The sequence below is a fragment of the Copidosoma floridanum genome, unplaced genomic scaffold, assembly GCF_036245765.1.
Source record: "Copidosoma floridanum isolate Cflo_tuat_1 unplaced genomic scaffold, Cflo_Japanese_pri ptg000024l, whole genome shotgun sequence".
NCBI classification, from domain to species: Eukaryota; Metazoa; Arthropoda; class Insecta; order Hymenoptera; family Encyrtidae; genus Copidosoma; species Copidosoma floridanum.
In genome coordinates, this window is record NW_028321901.1 from 13408349 (window position 1) to 13434054 (window position 25706).

At 31.5% G+C, this 25706-nt stretch overlaps 1 protein-coding gene across 4 annotated transcripts in view; it reads right to left on the minus strand.

Annotated features, from left to right (window-relative positions):
• The window catches only part of LOC106636386 (nitric oxide-associated protein 1), a 218220-nt gene extending 195802 nt beyond the window's left edge, over window positions 1-22418 (minus strand). For 2 of the 4 annotated variants that reach the window (XM_089595025.1, XM_089595024.1), the window contains exon 1: window positions 21027-22418. In XM_089595025.1, the coding sequence (XP_089451151.1) occupies window positions 21027-22179 (1153 nt within the window). In that variant the 5' untranslated portion in view covers window positions 22180-22418. The remainder of the gene's footprint in view (window positions 1-21026) is intronic. The other 2 variants (XM_089595026.1, XM_089595027.1) reach the window with 2 other exon arrangements.
• Between the last annotated feature and the right edge of the window lie 3288 nt (window positions 22419-25706).

A 25706-nucleotide genomic window follows, 5' to 3' on the forward strand; every position in this document is an offset into this window, starting at 1 on the left:
GCATATGCATAGATGGCGGCACTTTCAACACAAGCATTTTATATCCTCTATTCATGCCCTTTTCTCAATATCCAATATACTTTAGACTCATACTACGAAACCACATAGTTTTTTTTTTCAAGAAAATTTCTTAAGAAATAAATGAGAATGAGAAAAATATCCTCCCCGGGTGTGACTGTCTAGTAAACAGAAGGTTGTGTGATCGATCCGCACCCGGGGGAGTGTTGGCAAAGACGATCTTCGCATGCCCCCACCGCTATCGGAACTTGCCGTTGGAAAAGTTCCGAAGCCAATCAGAGCAGAGCTACAGCAGGAGTGTAGGGGAAGACTTCTTTCTCCTACGAATAATAACGAAAGCGCCTATCTCCACGCAACCCGGGGCAATTACTAGACGCTTTGATCATTTATAATATGTAATAAAATAATAACGCAAGCGCCTATCCCCACACAACTCAGGGCACCTACTGGTCTCTTTAAATATTGATGAAATAAATGTAATAAAGCAAGCAACAATCACCACACAACTCGGGGCGCTTACTAGGGCGCTTACTAGGCGCAACCAGTAAGTGCCCTGGGTTGTGTGGGGATTGGCGATTGTGTTATTATTTTATTTACTATAAATAATTAAAGAGACCAGTTAGCGCCCTGGGTTGTGTGGGGATTGGCGCTTGCATTATTATTTTATTCATTTTGAATAATTAAAGAGACCAGTAAGCGCCCCGAGTTGTGTGGTGATTGTTGCTTGCTTTATTACATTTATTTTATCAATATTTAAAGAGACCAGTAGGTGCCCTGAGTTGTGTGGGGATAGGCGCTTGCGTTATTATTTTATTACATATTATAAATGATCAAAGCGTCAAGTAATTGCCCCGGGTTTCGTGGAGATAGGCGCTTTCGTTATTATTCGTAGGAGAAAGAAGTCTTCCCCTACACTCCTGCTGTAGCTCTGCTCTGATTAGCTTCGGAACTTTTCCAACGGCAAGTTCCGATAGCGGTGGGGGCATGCGAAGATCGTCTTTGCCAACACACCCCCGGGTGCGGATCGATCACACAACCTTCTGTTTACTAGACAGTCACACCCGGGGAGGATATTTTTCTCATTCTCATTTATTTCTTAAGAAATTTTCTTGAAAAAAAAAACTATGTGGTTTCGTAGTATGAGTCTAAAGTATATTGGATATTGAGAAAAGGGCATGAATAGAGGATATAAAATGCTTGTGTTGAAAGTGCCGCCATCTATGCATATGCACCTCTTGATGCAATGATTTAAATGTATCAACATTCTCTTGTATACTATTAGCCGTATTAATTTCTAAATATATATTTGTTAAAAATATTTATAATATATAAAATACTTATATTATTTGAAATAGCAATTAAAAATATATTAAATTATTATGTATATATATATGTATATATATATATATATTTTTTTTTAACGTTTGTACATGTATTTTTTCCAAATGCCTGATAAGGTACATATTTTTTGATACAAGAGTCTTCCTTCAGAATTCTCCATTCAAATTTTTTCCTCATTATGAATACATCTCTTGCCCCAAAATTTGTGCAACAAAGGCTGAATAATCGCTCTCACTCATAACAGCCGTATTAGATTACGCAATTTCGAAAGTTTTTTCGCTCGTCAAAAAAATTGAAAAAAAAACAAGTGTACTTCAGGCATGTTAAATTACATTAATTTTTTTCAGCGAGTGAATACATCTCCTCAAAAACGATCGAACCTTCTTAAATATCATAGTATTTATTGAAATCACACTTAGTTAACGTAGGTATACTCATTTTAACGGTAACTGCACATTTACAATCATAATTATATTGTCTACCTTATAACTTCATACTTGTTCTGCTTACATAACTTTTTATCTTCGTAAGTTGGAAGTACATTAGATGAATTTTAATAGATTGGTAAAAGACTTATCTAATAGCATGTCCTTTGTAGATGATTAGATTATAACTGTTCATTTAATCCAGGGTTTGTAAAAATGTTTATGCAATGTAAAATTTGAATATTCACTTTATTAATCAGGATGTCCCTAAATCTTTTTTCGGGATCATTAAATCTTTTAATGGTAATGCACTCAATTCCACAGCTTTACAATTGATGAATACTTAATGATAAGACTTAATGATAAAATTCTACTTAATTTTAACTGCACCAATTCATCTGAGCGGTTAATGATATTTATGAAAGAGATACTTATTTTGCAAAAGATATTAATTAACTTCATATAGAAAAGACGGAATTTTAAAATTTAACCGAATCAAATGTATTTATGTTTGCTTGTGGATATTTGTTAAAAAAATGCTTAGGCAAAAATTTTTGTAACAATTGTTTGATTTTTTTAAAAGCAGGGAACATTCTAAATGAAAATACTAGTTATACTTGTCATCGGGCTTCAGATAGTAAACCCAATACTTTTAAAAAAAAACTGTGCATGCCTTCAAACAATTTTGTTTTATATGTTAAAAAATTAGGAATTGTTATTCGAAAGATTGTGCAATGTAGTTTCTAGAGAACGAGATATTTACTTATTTGTTGATATTTTTTAGCAAGTGTCTTTTGCATGACCATGCAATCAGTTTCCGCATAATTATTTAATACGATTATTTTGCAAGGGTTCGTTGTTTATAAATTTACAAATCGAAACTTTCCATTTAAAAAAGGCCATGAAAAAATATATTTATTAATCGTAAATAGATAATTTTGTTTATTTTATATTCATATATTGCTTGACAAAGTACTACATTAATCTTGTATGTCATTAATAAAAATTTTATCATTACATAAGCAAGAAAAAAAATAGTCTGATGATTTGTAATAATTTGTATTATAAGTAAAAGTTTTAATAAACCGTTATTTTGAATAAAAAAACTTTTGTTTAAAATGAATTACAGTTTTAACCAATAGATAATTTAGCTTGTATCAAATTTTATGTAGTTTACAATCACTATCTCATTAAGTAAAAGATACCATAAGCTGATGACATTGATATTACAGGACTCTTTTATTTAAATTACGATAAAGTTACACTTCTCTCTCCTCTAACGTGTTGCACAAAAAAATTATTGGATCATTTTTAACCTAAAAATATTTAAAATATATTGCTATGGTTTACTACAGTTTTTACTGTACTTTTTAAATTAAAAAAATTTTTTTTATTCCGTTATCAACATTCCGATTTTTAAATCTGATTTTATTCTTAAATTTTTAAATTCATACTTTTATTTATAAATATTCTTACAATTGTTTTGTTGGCATTTTTAATACCTTAACTACAAACAAAACATTTAATGACAACATTTCTTTGCTGTTAAATACTAAATAAATAAAACCTGAATTCGTTATTTTTCAATGTTCCCGAGGTATACTCTCAGAAAAATGGCACCTGGTGGATACTTTTCAGCACGGAGTGTCGCAACTGTCTGAAATATGCCAACACCTCCACCGGCTTAGTCACCACGTTTCAGTCTATTCGGCTCTCTTAAAAGTGGAGGCTCAACCTCAAGTAATCTACTTGCCAACGACCAATAAACCACACCTCTATAGCATGTTATAAAGTCAAGTCAGCGGCGCTTCATAAGCACGCGCGCACGACTTAGGCCTAATGACAATACCCGAGCGCGCCGAGCAGTCGAGCACATACACAGGCACGTACGCCTAAACTTAGGGATTCACCACATGCAGGCACCTGCGTGCGTAAGCTCGACGCTGCGACTCCGTCGTAATCTTCATAGCTCACCGTCTGTATACATCGGAAACCCAAGATACATGCAACATGCAATCCGAAATGCAAAGAATGGAAATTTAAATGGAAGAATGGCAGTGATATTATCAAAATTTCCAAAAATACTACACTAAATTATATTTAAAGTATAAAAGTTAAATTATTCCATACAAAATTACAATCTATTTTAAGTGATATAACTGGCAAACACATTTTTGGTAAAGTCCCTGCTAATGAACCTCACCTGTAATCTCACCTAATTTCTTATCTGCTTTTTCAGAAGAAATCTCAGGTGATTTCTTATGCCAAAACCTAAAGTAAGATCTCACCTGAGAAATAAGGTTAGAAGTACAATGAGTTATAAGGTAAGATTTTGGCTGAAATTGTTTTAATTGGGATGCAGCTTTAAATGTGGTGGTGAGATGTCATACATAGAATACTGATGTTGACATAAGAAATAAAAGGTCAATGCATCTAAATAGATTTTGGTATAATAACCGTTTAAATACCGTTTTTTTCGAACATCGATGTATTGAAAATATTACAAAATAATTAGAGAATTTTTAATCACGCTTATTCAAAACTAATGTTTATGAAAATCAAATTAAGACCAGCGGGAAATACAATACGGAACATACAATTACAATAAAAACCGTTTATTACACATACGACTGTAGGGTAATAAAACATAAGAATTTTTTTCTCAATATATATTAGTACATAAATATACATTCATATGCTATAGGGATGACGACCTAGCAAACTTATCTCAAATGGCGCTTGTAGACTCTAGCCAATGAGATGAGAGAACGGTTTGTGCACAAAAGTATGCATTTGCACTGAAAACTACGTATGTACGTATGTATGTATACTTCCGTGCATAAACCGTTCTCACGTCTCATTGGCTGAGTCTTAGTAATGGTAGCGCCATCTGAGATTAGTTTGCTAAGTCGCCATCCCCATACGACACGTACTCTTGTTACTTTTAATAATTTCTCAACAAAGCTTTTTTCTTACATCCGCGTCAAAAGTAAGACTTGGTTTGCTGTTTTCAGGGAGCATAGTGCAACATTCCACCCATGTAAAAAATCACATGTACTGCTTATAGGAAAAGTATTCTGCATAAAGCGTAACCTCTCAAGTAAAAATCGCATTTACTGCTAATTAGGTAAAGTATTTTGGCATCCTCTGTATTATTGTAAAGGCTTTTTTGTAAAACAAAAAAAATGGACATATCTGTATAGTCGTATGAATTAAAATATTTAGTCATTATTATTTAATATTATTATTATTACATAGCAGCGATAAAGTATTTGGCACAAAAAATGAGAGTTTGAAATTTTTATGATTATGAAATCAGCGTTTAAAAATATAAAACAATTTTTGTTATTAAGAAATTTCTAGTACACAATTGAAGGCTGACCTGTTCTTTAATTTTGTGAAATTAATTTTTTACCAAAATTTAAGATTTTTAAGATTAATGTCGAAGTTATAATATGCATGAAAAACTTAGCAATGCACTTCTATTTTTTTTTTTTTTTTTTTTAATGTAGAAATTTAGGAAAACAGTGTCTTAATATATGAGTTTTTTTTATGTTTTCACTTGTTAAAAAACTAATTTTCAAGATGCATTCTATATATTTGAAAAACTAAATTTCTAAGACAAAATTAAAAAATTATAAGAAATAAACTTAAACAAACAAATAAAAAAATGGTGAACAATCAAAAATTTTTGCCATACAATGTTTTTAATGTTTGCTTGGTTCTCTGCATTATTTTGTATAAATATATTCTCAGGGTTTTCACATCTAGATACCAATACGTACAGTTGACTACGAGAAAACAAAAGTCTTTTGTAGTAAAATCCTAATTTATCAGAACTTTAACCTTCCGATTTGTTGATTATCATGAAAAAAGCTAGAACTATTGGAAACTGTTTTCTGTATATAATAAACGGTAAAGATAAATTATTACTAGTATTTAACGTGATTTTTGGAATAAAAACTTTATTACCAGATTTTTCACCAGTTGTTATTTCTGCTTTTAAATTATATTTAAATAATTTTAATACACTAATATCAAAGGTGAAACTTCCAAACACTTGCTCCACAGTCAAAAATCAATAATAACACAGTATAAAATTGGTTATTGGAGCATGACTTTATTTACACAACTAACATAAAAGCCAATATTTTAATGTCATGCTGACGTCATCCTCAGGGCAACTAACAAAATATATAAACAATCATAAATACATAATATCCAAAACAAGTCATAAATTATTAAGAAAAGTTTAATATAATTACCAATGTAAGTGTTAGGATAACACGTGGCATTGCAAACGGAGCAAAAAATTATTAGTTCATAATGATCAATGTGAAGAAATTACATTTAATAAAAAGATTTTTGCTTTTACGAGGAACATAGTCAGAAACATTAAAATGCAAGACCATAAACTAAATGTAAGAAAGTAGGCGCATATGTGAAATATGTATAACAAGGTACACTGTAAGTACTATAGTGAGGAAAAATCAAGGATGTTAAACTACCAATGAAATGTGTGTAAAATGTATAAAACTTATTGAACGTATGAAAACGTATAACACACGTGTAAAAAGACTTAATACTGTTTTCGCATAATTTTACGCTTAATATCTTGTAAAAAATTTTTGTAAGAGACATTCAGTTTGTTAGTATCAATCGGTTTATTTACATTATTATCATGAACAAAAATATGTATCATTTCAGAAAATTCGCATTTAAATCTATTCTCCTCCCGGTCCAAAATTCTAACATTATTGAAATCAAATGTATGTTGAAATTGTATTGAATGAGAAGCAATGGCAGATTTATTATCATGGTTTTTGACCATTCGTAAGTGTTCACTTATACGAATGCCAAGCAATCTCTTACTTTGACCCACATAGCAAATACCGCATTCACAAAGAATTAAATAAACTATACCCTCCTTTTGAAGTGTAAGAGTTTTATCTTTACCTAATCGTATAATATCAGTAAATTTTCATGAATTGGAAAAAATTCCTCTAATATTAAATTTAGAAAAAATCTCACGGAAAGAACTTTCTAAGCAATAAAAATACGGAAATACAATAAAAGGTGTTCCAGAACAAGAATTGCGGTTTTCTAAACAGCAACGGTCACAATCAGGTGTTGAGTCCTTAGATTTGTTAAACAATCTATTGAGAAAGCTAATCCTCGCTTTGATGTATTTTTCATCGAAATAACACGGATAAGCATTCTCAGCAAGAACCCTTCTAACCTCCCAAATGTTTTTGGTCCTGAAACAAGGATCAGCTAACTTAAAAACTTTGTCAATCAAAGAATAAACGATGGATCTCTTCTGACAAACAGGATTATGCGAAAAAAAATTTTATAATCGTCCAGAAGAAGATGGTTTTTTATATAGATCAAACGAACAAGAAGAATTAAGAATACGTGTAATTAAAATGTCTAAAAATGGAATAGAATTATTTGTCTCTCTCTCTCTCTCTCTACTGTAAACTGTAAATACGGATTATAATTATTCAAACGGTTCATAATGTATTCAATATGTTCTGTTTTTATAATAAGGAGACAATCATCTACATAGCGCATATAGGACAGAATGGAATCTCCGCATTCCAGAATAATGGATGATTCTAAAGATTTCAAAACTATTTTAGCTATCCATGGAGAAGAACAGCCATCCATATGAGTTTCACATTTCTGCCTATGTACTTGATTATTGAAAATAAAATCATTCGAATTAATCAGAAAATTAAAACCATCAAGGAATTCCATTTTATCAATAGCCAAAAGGTTCATAAAGGTTGTGTTAGTTGTGTAAATAAAGTCATGCTCCATTAACCAATTTTTTACTGTGTTAATATTAATTTTAATATACGTTGTGTAGTGCCATTGCACAATCTATCGCATGTACTCAAGTTTCTTATTAACATAAGAATAGCATCTACTTCTAAATTCATAACACGTGGCGGTAGTCCTTCGTGTCTATTTTTTAGAGTTTCTATAGAAAAATTTGTTTATATTCTCATCACAGCGATCACTACCTTAATATTTTGCATAATCTATGCTGTAATATGTACGTTCTTTTCCTTTAATACAATTCAAAATTTTATTATTTGGAATAATAGTGAGTTCGTTATGAGTTGTTAGTACTACTTTGTTGAAAAAGCTATTTGTACCATCTACATTAATTTGTTTACAAACATCATCAGTTTTCCATCCCTGTGGAATTTCGAAAGACTTTATTGTTCTATTTACAATGTCCCTCAACAATAATAAAAATTTTTAATTTATACACCGCATATTACTTTTCAATTTCATAATTTTGAAGTATTTCCATAGAAATAAATACTTTACAGTTTTACTAATTACAGAACTTTCACACTCATGCTTTATTACAGGGAGTATTTGTCTAAAACCGCCTCCTTAAATACATAATTTTTCCCCAAATAGAATAGTATTCATATATCACATAAATCTCTATAAGTTTTATCCACTATTTCCAAGGGTTTAGTAAAGATCGTTGAAGCTTTGTCCTAAATAAATACATTTACTTCTCGTAATTTTTTTTTATTAGCTTCATATTCTGAAAAAAACTTTTAATGTTGTTTAAATCTAATGGTGATAAAAATTTTCTATGACTTGTCATTCCTTTCAGTAATAAAATTAAAGCAGTTTCGGTCCAAGCCATAGATATAACCTTCTTCTTTTTAAACAAAAAATAAAAAATAAATATTTTGTATAAAAACGATTTCACAGAACCTTCTGGACCATCAATAAGATGTAATTTGTTATCACTGTTAATAATTTCATTAAAAATTATTTTTTCATCACAATTTAGGTTAACAAATGAATCCTTGAAATTTGTTTCTAAATCAATTACAGTTTTATTATCCTTAAAATTTTCAGATTTTACTGGTTGATTTCGTTCTCATAGTCCATAATCTTTACAAGATTTTTCTTTAAATTTTAAGATTTAATTTAAATGTAATGAAGCATTGTTTCGTTTATTATCTTTTAAATCTTCAATAAAAAATTTGTTGAAGTAATTCTTAAATAGACTTACCAAAAACGTCTTCAGATATTAAAAATCATGCGTAAAATTTTCTCAGTTGATATGGCAGCATAAGGTTACAAGCTTCTTTAAATATTTTATAAATTTTAGAGTCGTGTTCAACTTGACCTAAGGCAATAGCAGTATCTCTAAACGTACTGTAATGTATGTTATCAACTGTTTTGAAACTTTCGAAAGATTCAGCTCCACTCGCCCCATTTAAAAAAAAAAAAAACGCTCAGAGTCCTTAGGTGACACTATTTTTAGTTGGCCTGTTGTTAAATTACGTCTCACTCTTTCTCTTTTAACTTAAGTTTATACCGTTGAATTAAAACAGTAGTATTCTGGAATATTCACGTATCTAATTTTTTTGCGAAACTATCTATTTCATTTTATTTAAACCAAGCAGATAATGCTGTTTCAGAGTTTCCTATTTCTTTAAACATATTATTTTCTTGAAAAACTATTTTTTGTATGTTTTCAAAATGTACCGATAAAATACATACAGAATGATTCCGTCTACATAGAGGGAGCTCTTTCAATCGCCATGCTGCTTCCATAGGGCTGAAATAGTGGCCATCTACATACTCTGATATTTCATAAAAAATTTTTATATCGTCTTTTTTATCACTCGTATCTGTTTTCGTTATTTTACGTGATGCTCTATCTCCTCCTTTATGAATGTATTAAAAAATATACTTTATACTTTAATAGATGCACAATACTCAACATTAATGTGGAAACTATATTTAGTTAACAAAAATGGACTGTATAGTACTACCATTGAGTTATCAACTAAAATTTTTTCATCATTATTTTTGATTCTATACATGTAATTATCACATCTATGGTCACTTCTTTTGTAATTTGGGTATCTGTTGGGGTAAAAACAGTATCATTAGTAAATTTTTTTGGAACTTTTTTGTACAAATTTTTTGATGACTGATAAGAGATGGAATATCTTTACCATGAGGTCCATAAAGCATATGTTTAATAACAAATTTTTGTATTTGTGAACCAAGTGGAATTTCCGCTAAAAAAATGTTTATCTATGTCTATAGTAGTAAATAATTTATTGTTTATATGCAATGTACAATAATATGAGAATGAGGCAATCCTCTTTTTTGAAATTCAATGGTATAAACGTAAGCAATAACTTTTTCGAAAATATTGTGTTTAGTTATATCGTCTAAAATTAATTTTAATTTTGTATGAAGTAATTTAACAGGTATATTCGTTATATCATTCGGAGTGGTACCTTCAGGGAAGTTTCTTAAAATTTGCTATATTTCTAACCAGTAATGGTTATATGTGACAGTGATAAAAAAATCAGGTCGTCCAAACTTTCGCATAATTACCATTGCATCTTGATAGTATTATTCTGTTGCTTCCTATAGTAATATATGCATGCAAAAATTTGTTGCGTTAATCTTCCAGCATAGAGTATGGGACTTAAAATTTTACTATTGGGTCAATAGGAAGTTCGATATAAGTAATATTGAAGCAACGTAAGATTTTTTGCTTTTGTTAAAAACTTTTGTCTGTCAGTTGTACTCCATCCTACATCTCCTGCTGGAAATAATAAAGGAAATACCATAGGACCAACATGCAGTATCCAGCATACAACATCGATAATGCAACCCTTAAGGGTGTTGATAAATCAGATAATAATATTTCTTTCAATTTTCCCGTAAGAATGTTAAGCAATATTCGTGAATGATTGCCTCCTCATGAACATAAATTAAAAATATGTGCAACAGTAATATTAATTCAAAATTTAAGTATATCAGACGGCTTATGTAACGGTGCACGATTGCGAATTATTAAATCGTTGAAGTATAACGTAGAAGGCGAAATAGGTACGGGAGAAAAAATTGTAATAAAGTTTTTATTTCAAGAATTACTTTAAATACGGGAACTATTCTATCATTACCTTTTATTTTACATAGAAAACAATTCTCATTAGTTGTAGCATTTGCTATAACTATGAACAAGTCTCAAGGTCAAAAATTAAATAATGTGGGGTTACACTTGAAAAAACCTTTATTTTCTCAAGGTCAATTGTACGTGGTTTTATCAAACTGCAAAAATATAAATGTTATTTTTGTTTGAATCAATAGAGAAAATATTTTAAATATTGAAACTATAGTTTGGAAAGAAATTTTGGATTATAAGTAATAATGTTTCTAATAATGACAACATAATTTAAATATTTTTATATGTATAGACAAAATTAATTACCTAATAATACATCCCATAAATGTATATTGTGTTCATCTATTGTGCCAATTTGATTATTAACTCAAAACAGAACAGGAATAGACCTAAGTCTTCGTGGTTTGATAGGGCTGTTTAAGTTAACTTATACAATGAGTCATCTTAATGCGGAACTTCTACGGTTTGTATTAATGATAAACTAAATGTAATTTACTCTTTGCGCAACGATCCCCTTTAAATCAGTTATGACTTAAACTTATTTCTTGACGATGAGATAAATCATAGCGATAAGAAAATTTTGTCTTAAAGTAATTTAGTAATGAAGCAGATTAAAAATAAAAGATTTATATATATACGACACAAACACGTCGGTATACAAATCAAGGTCCGAAAAAGACAGTATGCTCCCTGTCAGATTCCCCAAAAGTAGTGTGGGAGGTGGTGGGGGGCAGTGGGGGTCACAAAAAATTACGTGGGAGCTGCGGGAGATCTGTGGGGGGTTTTGGAAAAAACTGCGATCTGTCAAAATAAGGGAGAAAATGACGGATTTTTATCTTATTTTGTGGGGGGCAGTGGGGGGTGAATGAGGGTCTGTGGGGGTTTTTGAGGAATTCCCCACTAAGATAACTATATAATATAGGAAGATATATATATATGTAAAGAAAGTAGGCTTTCTTCATTTGAATCGGCCGCGCTTTATACACTACGCACGTCTCCTTCAATTAACTCTCCTTCAACTAACTCTAGGATGATTAGCAAATTTTGAGAGACTGAACAGATCAGAAAAATACGTTGGAAAAACTACAGTAATGGAGAGAGATAATTCTAAGGATTTATAATAAAAGCAATTATTAGATAGATTTCGTTAAGAGTGTTAAACGAGTGAATTAAAGAAGTGATAATAATAAACTTCAATTGTCGTTTCTTTATTTACAGGTAACTTTGTAATTATTGTAAATAGCCCTTGTAAATAGTAATAAACTAAACTTTATTTACAGAGAAACAAATTTGTTCGTTATTATTGAGGAAAGATTTAACACCCTTATAAAACGACAATTTTGGTGAAACATGAAACTACAATTTAACTTTAAAGTCGTAGTTTCTCCGACCGATACTAAATCAAGTGTGATAGCTATAATATCAATCAAAACAGAGGATGGGAAAGTGTATGTATTACCAGAGGATGTTATGAATGTTAGTGCACATAAAGAGTTACTAAAAGAAAACACATATAGTAAAATAAAAGCAAATTTGAAGAGAAGAAATGACAAAATCAGTGCATGGTTTATATTAACAGATAATCTTAAAAAAATATATATAGATGAAGCAGGAAACTTACAATTTGAAGATAGAATTTTGCAGGAGATAGATTGTGAAAAAACCAGTGATATAGACAATACAAGTTTAACCAAAATATTAGAAAAATTAGTAGAAGCTTCTCAGAAAAAAGGAGAAGAAAAGAATTTAAGACATATTGCAGATAAGTTAATTGTAGAAAAATTCAATAGTAAAACATCCAATGCCCATCAATGGATAATTATATACGAAAAAGAATGTACAAGATTGCAGATAGATGAAGAAGAACATAAGATTGAAATATTAAGATTTTTTTTGGATGACACATGCCAAAACTGGTATAGTTCAATGATGCTGAAAGAGAGAGAAAGTCAATGGGATACATGGAAAGAAAAATTCATAAAGACTTTTGGAAACAAAGGATGGAATAATAGAGCATATGCTCACTATTACAAATACAAAGAAGGCTCACTATTAGATTATGCAATAAAAAAAGAAAAGTTATTATTAGAAATCAACAAAGATATGGACATAGACACAGTTATAGATAGAATTGGATTTGGTCTACCAGAAAACATTAGGAAAAAAAAAGATAGAGAAAATTTAGAAAATATAACAGACTTATTTAATGAATTAAAAAACCATGAAGGAAGAGTAGATAAAAAGAGTAATTTTAGAACAAAAGAATTTAAAAATTTTCTAAAAGAACAAAAAGTAAAACTTATATTCACAGCTTTAAATACACCCTTTTCAAACGGCCTAAATGAAAGACTTAACCAAACGATAGTTAACAAAATAAGATGCAAAATTTACGAAACCAAGGAAAAGAAAGCTTGGACAACAGTAGCAAGAGAGTGTGTAAACAAATATAACGTAACAGAACATTCAGTTACAGGTTTTACACCAAAATATTTACTAGACGGTACAGATACAAGTCTGTTACCCGAAGAATTAAAAGAGAATAAAAACGCAGAAGATTGGAAGAAAAATAGAGAACTAGCAGTACAAAGGACCATAAAATCACATGATTACAATAAAAAACTCTTTGATAAAAACAGAAAAGAATACGAGTTCAACATAGGAGACCTAGTATATGTGGAAAATGGCAATAAATTAAACAGAAAAAAACTAGATGAACTTAGGATTGGCCCATTCGAAATAATGGAAAAAATATCAGATTCAATATACAAAATTAAAACCGGAAAAAAAAATAAAGAAAAAGAATTATTCCATAAAACAAAATTAGTACCAATAGAAAATACAACAGATGATGAAAATTCTTGACACAATTTTCACGGTGGGAAGGGGAGATGTAAAGAAAGTAGGCTTTCTTCATTTGAATCGGCCGCGCTTTATACACTACGCACGTCTCCTTCAATTAACTCTCCTTCAACTAACTCTAGGATGATTAGCAAATTTTGAGAGACTGAACAGATCAGAAAAATACGTTGGAAAAACTACAGTAATGGAGAGAGATAATTCTAAGGATTTATAATAAAAGCAATTATTAGATAGATTTCGTTAAGAGTGTTAAACGAGTGAATTAAAGAAGTGATAATAATAAACTTCAATTGTCGTTTCTTTATTTACAGGTAACTTTGTAATTATTGTAAATAGCCCTTGTAAATAGTAATAAACTAAACTTTATTTACAGAGAAACAAATTTGTTCGTTATTATTGAGGAAAGATTTAACACCCTTATATATATATATATAAATATATATATATATATATATATGTATACATATACAGAAAGTGATTTATATGGACTTCACGTGCTTCTAAAATATATATCAATAACATGGTAGAATCATGCGGACGTCCGCATAATTCCACTTTTGTTCTCATCTTTACCCTTACATACAAGTGAGTCTTCGCATAAGTCACACATATGTATTATACTAAGTCATTGGCTTTGCTATCACTTTCACCATCTCATTATTATTCATATAATAACTTTTAATACAACAACTATTATTTTATAATTTATTAACATCTGAGTGAATTTGAAAATGATTTTTGTAAATATTTTATTTTATTGTTTTTAAATACACAGCTCTTCACATACTTTAATTTTGAATCTTTATAACTTAATGCTGTATTAAAAAAGAGTTAATTAACTATTAAGTAACATGAATAAACCTTAATCTTTGTAGTAATGCATACATACTCTCTTTTATTTAACTTATTATATTCTATACGCTGAGTATTGAATGCGTACCTATATAAGTAAATTTATACTTGTTCTTATATATAATTCAACCCCTAATTCTCATAATAAGTTGATGCATCGTTCATTTTTATTCAACGTTTTTTCTTGCCGTGCAATTTAATTTTTTTTTTCTTTCAAAATCCGTATTTCAGTAATTATTACTTCAATCAGTAGATTCTAACATGCTTTCATAAAAACAATCAAAAAAAATATGTTAACAGAAATTTATATTTAAATTATCAAAAAAAAATTTTAAATTTACTCTGACTTATACACGCAAATAAAATTTGTACCATGAGAGTACAGGGGTCCAGCTTAAGAGTGTACAAACACGCATTAAACGCATACAGTATAGCTGTCTGCTCGCAACTATCCCAACTTTGGACTCGTACAGTTCAAAGCAACGCTGTACTGTAGAGATCTAGGAAGGGGGGTGTCTGAGCCAGCGTTTGGATCATATACGTTCCAACCTCCGAGCTCGAGCTGTAACTACCGATGTATAGTTACGGTGTACATAGTCAGCTCCTGCTGTACGTACATATGTCTGCCAGACAGCACGTCTGTAATCTCTATATATATATATATGTATATATACACACCGTAACTATACATCGGTAGTAACAGCAGAGATGAGTAGACTACTCATCTCTGGTTACAGCTCGAGCTCGGAGGTTGTAACGTATACGTTCCAAGCACTGGCTCAGACATCCTCCTTCCTAGATCTCTACAGTACAGCGTTGCTTTGAACTGTACGAGTCAAAAGTTGGGATAGCTGCGAGCAGACAGCTGTACTGTATACGTTTAATGCGTGTTTGTAATCTCTTAAGATGGACCCCTGTACTCTCACGGTACAAATTTTTTTTGCGTGTACACAATTCTAACTTTTTTACTCTTTTACCACATTTCCAGCTTCATGAAAAAATAATTATTTTGGTACAAAATTATTTTCATTTTCTTAAAAATTTCATCTGACTTTACGCATGATTTCTCAGATGAGATCTCACCTGAGTTTTGGACATGAGACATCACCTAAGATCTCACCTGAGAAAGCAGATGAGAAATCAGGTGAAATCACAGATGTTCATTAGCAGAAGTATTAGTTTACGCTCTTACTACAGAATTGAAATGCGTTCTACCATACACAGGTCTTTTTATAATACTACATCCGATCAATAAAATAACTACTATAAAATAGGTCAACAAGATAATATCAGCTTAAGTACCTTTGAATAGTGAAAATCTTGCAAAGTTAGCTATGAAACAAATGCTGCATGGTCCTAATACCTCACGGAGTCCATGTTCAGACAAACATAATAATAAATGTCGAAAAATTTCTAAACATTTTAACTTATACTATGTAGCCAAATATATGAAGCATTGAAACCTCAAAAAATGGTCACTTAAGAGTTTTCAGCAACTACAACGAAAATGATTGGAATCGCTTCATATTGTGATTAGAATACATGGAGAAATAGTTTTAAGGCACAATCATGCCGGCTACCCAAGTGAAAACTGTAATACTGTCAAACCTGGCCAATCTCTGGCAAACTTTGCCAAACTCTGCCAAATATTGCCAAACTCCGGCGATTCGGACTTTTAGCAGAGTTAGGCAGAGTTTGGCAGATTTTAGCAAAGTTTGGCAACGTTAGGCAAAGTTTAACAAATATATGTTAGTCAAGGTTTAGCAAAGTTATGCAAGATTCAAAAAATTTAAGCAATATTTGGCAATTTTCGGCATAGTTTGGTAAAATTAAGCAGAATTAAACAAAGTTTTGACAGTTCTAGACTGAAGTTTAATAGTTAAATTTATAATTCATGCACATGCGCAAGAGTAAACACACACTATTTTCTATCAATGTATTAACCTATAGTAAAACATACACCTCACTACTAAACATTTTTATATAGCATGTACGGTCGCTTATATAAAAATAAATATTTGATTTTTATAGGGTTCTTGGTATATTGGGTTATTAGTAAATATAGACTGAATACATTACAATAATATCATCTTTAAACTTTAATATACCAGTTACAGTATATGCTTAGCACACCTCAATTTAATGTTAGTAATACAAATCTTCTATCTTATCAAATTGCGATAGAATACAAGATCTTAGTAACATAGATGGTTCTATGACATTTAAATGCGTTTTCTGATATTTATCGACATAATTTTAACGAGAATTATGCGTGTGTCCTGCATTTAAAAAAAATTATTAGATTTTTTAAGCTTCTTAATAAAAATAAAATTTTTTTAAAAACTTTCATTATCAATTATGAGTACGTTCGATATAATACCGCAATCGTTGGTTGTAGTTTCAACAATAAAATAATTTATTTTCTGCTATCTTAAATATTTATTCGTTGTATATCTGTAGTTATAATAGATAATTCTAGAATATTTTGTACTTTTATACATACTATTAACATTAATTATTATTTTTTTTGAACAATTTTTTTCCATCTCTGAAAGAGTATAAGAAACATCTAATAAATATCATAAAAACTCTATTACTAGTAATTCAAGTGCTAAAAAAAATTTGGTAAGTAATCACCTCAAATACAAGTAAAGAAGATTGATTTTTTTATTGACTTATAAAAAATATGTGATAGTCCTATTTGGTGCGATACTGTTCTGTGTGAAAGTGTGTGAACGTAGATGTTTATTCATGTATGGAGTACATGTATTCACTGCTAAAAATAATCAGCTGATTTGTCAGCTGATTCCTTATGCCAAATCGTCAGCTGATTTTTTGACTGTGTAAAAAAATACAAGTCCCAAGGGAAAATTTTTTTTGGCCATAATCAAAACTATGCATTCTGGAACTTATACAGTAAAATGAGATAGGTTACACTTGAGAAGTTTAAAAATTTTTCGATAGCCAAATTACAAGTTTCATACGCTGAAAAAGTATAAGTCCCGTCAATGTGACAAAATACAAGTCCCGACGGAAATTTTTTTTCTTTTACCATCATCCAAACAATGCGTTTTGGGACATTCACAGTAAAATGAGATCAGGGAGGATTAAGAGGTTTAAAAAATTTTTACCTGTCACATTCTATTGTAAATGTCTCAAAATACAGACTTTTAATGTTCCTAAATTAATTCTTTTTTTCTTTGGAACTTGTATTTTTTGGCACTAAAGAGACTTAAACTTTTTTTAGCGCTCGAAACTTGTAATTTTTGCTATCGAAAATTTTTCAAACCTCTCAATTTTCACCTACTTTATTTGACTGTAAATGACCCAAAACGCATTGATTTAATGGACAAAAAAAATTTTTCCGTCAGGACTTGTATTTTGTCACACTGATGGGACTTAAGGTGGTTCTTCACGATGGTGCCGTATCAAAGCGACACGGGACCCTGTGGTTTTCTAATTTTCGATTAGCGTATTATTTGCAACAAAAAATATGTTGTACTGGCACTTGACTATAATATCATTTCATTTACGTACAAATAAACGTGCTAATAAAGTCAGAGTAAGAGTTATGAAAAAATTTTTTTTTGACGCAAGGTTCTGAAAATGGCATGTACGCTCCTACTCAAGCAGATGTTGCCGCCGAATTCTACATGATCGATAACTGATTACGTTTACGATTAAATATCGTATACTATTTCCCTGATTAGCCCATACTTTTGTTATATTATTAGAAAGCTGAAAAGTTCTTCTTTCACTACAAACTTTTTCTATTACGATCTTAAGTCTACTTTACGAGATATTACATGATATCGTAGTATGGAAAAGTAACCTACATAAGAATACATGTTAAAAGTGCATTTTTTCACTGACTTGTTTTCAAAAATTTGCCTGATAAAGGGACTTGAAATTTTAAGAGAAGATGTCTCATAACTTTAATAACAATCCCTCCAAGTTTCCCTGTAAGTTTAAGTAAATGGGTTAGGTGAAGAATCACCTTAAGGTGGTTGTATCCCACGATATTGTCAATGCAGCAGATTCATCAGTTGGGTATGTCATCTATCCCTCTTGCACTTATGCTAAAACATAACCTTTAGCAGTTTTTTCTGCACTTATTAATTTATTTCTTATCTCACAGACACCCTCGAGATGTTTCACAAAATTAAATAAGATCATTAACTATTTTTGAAATACACAAAAAAATATCGTCAAAAGTTTACGACTATTTTGTGGGATATACGCAATTAAAGCCCAGAAAAATACATTTCTCCGCAAGGATCCATGTTTAAGTATGAAAACAGTGAATATCAAAATTTTGCTTGCTGGGAACCCTATCTAGCTTCACAAAAATTTAACCGATTTCTTAATAGACAATAATTTAGCTGTGTGGTAAGTTTCATGAAGATCTCATTATTATTTTTGTTTGGGATATAACTACCTTAAACCTTTTTCAGCGCACGGAACATGTAATTTTACCGAAAATTTTTTAAACCTCTTAATTTTTATCTATCTCGTCATACTGTAAATGTCCCATAACGCATAGTTTTGATAATGGCAAAAAAAAATTTTCGACTACACTTGTTTTTTTCGCGATGATGGAAGTTAATTGGTTTTTAGCGCACGGAACGTAAAATTTTTGCTATCAAAAATTTTTCAAATTTCTTAATTATAACGTGTCTCATTATACTGTAAATGTCCTAAAATGCAGATTTTTCATGTTCGTAAATGTATTTTTTTTTTTTTGGGACTTGCATTTTTCTCACTGACGGGACTTCAACTTTTTTCAGTGCACGGAACTTGTAATTTTGGCTATCGAAAAATTTTTAATGCTTTTTCAGAACACGGAACTTGCAATTTTGGCTATTGAAAAATTTTTAAAACTCACAAGTGTCACCTATCTCATTTTATTGTAAAAGTCCCAGAATGCATAGTTTTGATGATGGCCAAAAAAAAAATTTTTCCTCGGGACTTGTTTTTTTTCAAACTGATGGGACTTTTCTTTTTCGAACAACCAAAAAATCAGCTGACGATTTGGAATCGGAAATCAGCTGACAAATCAGCTGATTTTTTTCAGCAGTGTTATATTTTGGATTGTTCTATATGTACACTTACAGAAACAGCATCTTACTTATTTATTGGCTCCATGCAAACATCGTGCTGCCCTAGGAGTATGAAATAAGCTTATTTTATACCCCCAAGCCATGTTAAATCTTATGGAAGCAAATAGTACCCATGGCAGGCACCAACTCTATGCAGGGAGCCAATACGATAGGTAATAAATAAATAAATAAAAATTGAAAAAATATAGTAGATTTGTTCGATTAACAGGTTCCAAGCGCTTGGAGCGATCGGAGTGCTTAGAACTTTAGCCCGGAAACGCGTTTTTGCTCCGAGCGCTCCAACTGCTCCACACGTGCTTTCGGCCTAGGTGACCCAAAAAATCCGTAGTAATGCCCGATTTACTTGTCATCTAGTGTAAGTTAATTATCTACAGACAATACGTTAAGATAATTCATGGCTGGCTCTCTTACGGCTTTTTTGGTTTGCCTGATTATGAGCACGTGTGGAGCAGTTGGAGTGCTCGGAGCGGTCGGAGCAAAAACGCGTGTTCGGACTAGAGTTCAGAGCACTCCGAGCGCTCCGAGCGCTCGGAGCCTCACAATCAAACAAATCTAGTGATTATATTTTTATTTATAATATTCTTAATTTTCATTTTTCTTAACTCAGCCTGACTTACCTTGCAACTTCATCTGACTGACCTTGCGTAACTTTGCATAAAATTGCTTAGCTTTGCCAAAATGTGCCTTAAATTCCTTGCCTATATTTGCCAAATCTTGAATAACTCTGCCATTCCTTGCCTAACTCTGCCTAACCCTGCATAACTCTGTCTAACTCTGCCAAACGCTGCAAAACTTTGCTAAAGGTCCGAATCGCTGGAGTTTGGCAGAGTTTTGCAGAGTTAGGCTAAGTTCAGCAAGGTTTGACAGTATCACAGTTTCCACTCGGGTATTAACTAATTTTACAGTCAATATTATTTCTCTTCTATAAAAATTTAGTTTTAAAAGTTTAAATAGGAGGGCTAGTGGATTTGGACCGTATTTTCTATACTCACAGTGACAATCCAAGACAACTATAGTTATGTTTTACACTTTAAATTTTTTCAGCCAGACATTCCTCTATAATCGACAAATAATATAGTTAGTATCCCCTATAAACAATGAAAATTAAAAAACTTTTAAATGTAAGATGAAATTATAACAGCTTAAGTTTTCTACAAGAAAAAATATATTATCTAGCATGATTGGGCCAAGACTAATACTACATATTTCTTCTATGCAGCAGTAGAGTCAATCGATATTGTTTTACACGGAATTTTAATCCCGTGTTTCTGTATCAGCATTCGTCTGAACAATCATACAACAAAACACAGACTTCATGGTTAAAATTAATTCCTATTCCATTCGCTAAGTCATTTAGTTAGTAAAAAATTTTAAATAGATAAAATGTAACACAACAAATAAAACATAAAATGGAATTGTACTAGTTTCAATATTAACCTTTGTACTGCCAAATAGTATGCATCTTATTGACTAGTTCTTCCACGCCATAACCAGTTTTAGCTGAGATAAGACCAATGTATTTAATATTTGTTTTAGAAATTCCAGTTCTCATAATTGATTCTTTTAGGCAATCTCTTATATTATCTAAGAAATGTGGAGAATCTCTGGGTAAAAGATCAATTTTATTGCCTACGATAAAAATACATCTTTCATTATTTAAACATAAGGACAACTCAGACCATATACTACAAGGAAAATCTGTAAGATCTATTAACAGTATTAGAGCTGCTTTCTTGTCGATGTTCAATTGTTTGATTAAATTTTTGTTATCCTCACTTGGTCTCACATAAAGACAAGTATTGTAGTACTTCATGAAATGGCATCGTTGACATGTGATTGTTTTTAAAACGTCTTTGCTTGAATGTGCATACAATTCAGAAGGTAAATAACCCGGAAGATTGTTATCTTTGCAATGCAATAACGCTCCACAACCACCACAAGGAATAGAACTTGATTGACTGTAAGGGTTTGGTGTACCATATTTTGAATTGTGTGAAGTTGTTTGAAGAGCATCATTATACACTTCATAATCAGTCATCCAGTGAGAATAAGTTTTTGTAGTATTCAATAACTGCAATTTCAACTCATTAGTGAGTTTTTTATTATTATTCAAATTGCTGTAACTAATGCAATCCTTAACTTCTTTTTCATCAAGAGTGTATTGTTTTTTAATTGATTCGAAAGTAGAATTTTCATTTGAACAGAAAATATTCATGTTACTCTCATCCTTGAACATAAACCTTGGATGAAGCCTTGCATATTCAAGTTCTTTCTGAACACATAGGTTTTTACTTACTAATTTGGTAGCTACAATTGAGGCAACTCTTTTATCATTTTTTAATTCTTTTTCAAACTTATACTTTAATTTGCATTTTATTCTAAAATTTTTTTTAAAACCGTATTTTAATTTATTATTTTCAATGTAATCGCAGTACAAAAGTTTGTTCCTTATTTTCCTCACTTTGGGATCTATAAGTGCATCAAAACAAGTCGACTTGACTTTTATCATATCCAGAATAATAGAATGATTAGATGTCAGTCTAACAAATTCAAACACTATGGGTGACAATTGCAAGAATTTTTGTTGCATTTTGGAAACTAGAAAAAGCCAATGACAATAAGTATTACTGTATTGTAGTGTTACCAGACGTCCTAGTTTAGCCTTTTGTCTATCCTAGAGTCCTAATGTTTTATCAAAGTAGAAAAAATGTCTTCGTTATGGCAATTTACGTTACAATGAGCATTCCAAATAACGCGAGAGTGTCACACAGTCCTATTTAAAACCAATACTAATGTGTCGCACGACACCCAAGTGTCGCGTGTCGCGTCATTTGGAATACGTCCAATATTTTCAGCAGACAATTTTCTGTTTAGGTTTTAAGGCCTACGCAGCACTCAGTCAAATTGACATAAGGTGCACAGTGCTCAGTGCACAAGAATAACATTGGTTGGTATATCTATATATGTAAAAACGTAAAGCACAACGCGCTGTGCATTATGTATACAGGTATACCGACCAATGTTATTCTTGTGCACTGTGCACTGTGCACCTTGTGTCAATTTGAGGCCTTAAAGGCCTTAAATGTTGTAGACCAAGAGCTGAGGCCAAATAATGGTCAAAATTTTAACCAACCGCCACTTCCACCAGAATTGAGGAACCTTGTGATTCCTGCAGATCCAAAATATTTCAGTCATATTTTATTGTGGTAGAGAGTTATGTTATAATTATAGTTGTGCCATATAATCTTTTTTATTCACCAGCCGCAATTTACACCAATAGATATACAATAAAAAGTAATAACCTGGAAGTGCCGTTTACGGCAAGATTAGAATGCATCTTGTACCCGAAAATCGACCTTCAAAAAATAGATATTGTATTCTTATCTATGATGTTATCTACAACACATCATCTATTATCTTAGATGAGTATTACAGATAAGATCGGGTAGGGGGTCCATTTTTTTGCAGGTCGATTTTAGGGTACAAGATGCATTCTAATCTTACCGCAAATGACACTAACATGTCACAACTTTTTATTTTCTATCCATTAGTAAAAATTGCGGCTGGTCAATAAAAAAAATCATATGGCACAACTATAACTTCAATAATTTACATCTATTCCTGACGCTTCTCAAAACACAAATCTTCTTAATAAAAACATATTTGTTCGAAATCCATACAGTTTATTTGGTAAAATATTAAGCTGTCAAAAGTAAAAAAAATACGATTATGCTGAAAAGTACCGTGCGTTCCTTATGCCACAAAATAATCGTTGGCCTTGAAATGCCGTTGATTGGCAGTTTCTCCCGTATAATCTTCGAAAAGGGCTATTTTAAAGCTATTAAGATTTAAAATTCCCAATATATATATTGAAACAAAATTTTGTTTCTCTTATCTCACAATTTTTTTGTCAGAGCAACTAAGTCCTGGAGATTCATCCTTACATTCTTTATCGCCAAAAAAAAACCAATACATATTCTACCTATTCAAAAATCTAGAAGATTTAAGAGATTACTGTGAGGGTACTGATTTAAAAGCTGATCTCTCACGCAATGGATTATTTATTTATCAATTTTGACGCTGCTGTTTCAATCTCGATAAATGTTCGGCGTCAGTTTCTTGACGCCTAAAATTTTATTCATTAGATGCACAAACGTTTTTTTTTAATTCGGTCTCTTGCGACTTTTGGTATGGTTAAGACTTTTGTGAGCCCTGAACGCTGTTTTTTGTCAACTTTATTAAGTTCTAATATAATTGTTGGCAAGGTAGTTTGACGTCCGATGTCCCTAAAAAGGACCGATGAACTTCTTAAGTAAACTCTTTCTTGACTGGAGTTTCCAGCAAACGTCCCTGTTGTTGCGGTCCAATAAAAACCAATAAAAAATTCATTGATTTTACAATGGGATTTTTCTATTAGTTTCTTATCGGTATTTGCACTCGTAAATCCAAATAAAACCCGAAATGGTCAAAAATAGATTTTCTTTATCATTTATTATAACTAGGACATGATTGAACAAAAATAAATTGACAAATTTATGTCCTACCACCCGGATGGCAACACCAAAACGGGGGGACTAAAGTATTTTTTACAAAATTCTAATAAAAATTAATAACTAACTTTTCTTTCAATTTACATATAAGATACTCTAATCCCCCCGTTTTGATGTTACCATCCGGATAGTATGACATAAATTTGTCAATTTATTTTTGTTCAATCATGTCCTAGTAATAATAAATGATATAGAAAATCTATTTTTGACCATTTCGGATTTTATTTGGATTTACGGGTGCAAATACCGATAAGAAACTAATAGAAAAATCCCATTGTAAAATTTTGTTGGTTTTTATTGGACCGCAACAACAGGGGTGTGACTGCCTGGATACCTCAGGGTGATCTTCTCTGGCCTGCTATTGAAACCCCAGACTGATCGGAAGAAAAATTACAAAGTCCGAAACTTTGGAGCTACTTGTAGCTTTCCCAACGTCTTCTGGTATAACGTCGAAGACGTTGGTGTCCAAAGCATCTTCTATTTTTTGCAGACTCAGTTGTTTTGGTGATCTGAGGTGGAGAGATTGGTTTGTAATGTTTGCCCGTTGGAGACTGTCCCGTTGGCTCAAGTTTTTTTTCCTTCATAGCTGTTAGGTTTTCCCAGCGCAGACGTTGGAGAGGATCGGTGATTCCTGGTTGAATGCTTAGAGTCGAGGGGGTAATATAGGGTCTTCGGTCACTGGGCTTCCCAGCCTTGCGAAAACAACTCTGCTCGTGACGACTGCCAGTGAATGACTGTCTTGGTTTAATAGTGGCCGTCTTTAGTAATTAATATCTTTTAGTCGACGAATCGCTTCCAGAAATAGTAGTAAAAATATATTTGTTTATAAATAATCAAAACATTTAAATATTTGTATTGCGCGCGTGGCAGCCATGTTCTTGGTAGGATATAACTATATATCTATACGGAGTTGAAACTTGGTACGCTATTTCAGGCCAAGTGCCCGAGTGTCGCAACTGTCTAAACTGTGGCCTAGACTTGTTTTCACTTTCAACGTTAGTACTATACCCATAAGGGAGATGGCGTAAGGGTTGACTGTCTTAAGTATAAACCAGTGTTGGGTAAAGATGATTCCCGCATTAAAAGTATGAAAGTAACTGGGTCCGTACCATATAACTTTTCTTCGCTTTGCGGGCCTATGTTATAACATAGGCCCACGAAGCGGAAAGAGTACCGTTATATGGTACGGCTCCTGTCACAAACATACCAATCTTTAGGGTGCCTGTACATGGGAAACCTGCAGTCTGGAGAATGCCAGTCAAAGCTTCAGCGGGCGATTCAATTCAAATTGATAGAGATCAATATTTTTTTTTTCTTGCATTCCGTACAACAGACACCTTGTTTTCAATAAAACTAAACTCTAAAGTCGCATTTTAATGTCAGAAATTGATTTTGGTAAAAAATTTCGAGTAAGCACAACAAATAACTAGTTTTTGCTGGCATCCTGTTACTGCAATTTCCCTGTTTACCGACTAGTCGTTTGTTATACTGACTCGAAATTTTTTTAAACTTTTTACTAAAACCAGTTTCTAAAATCAAAATACGACTTTAGAGTCTAGTTTCATTG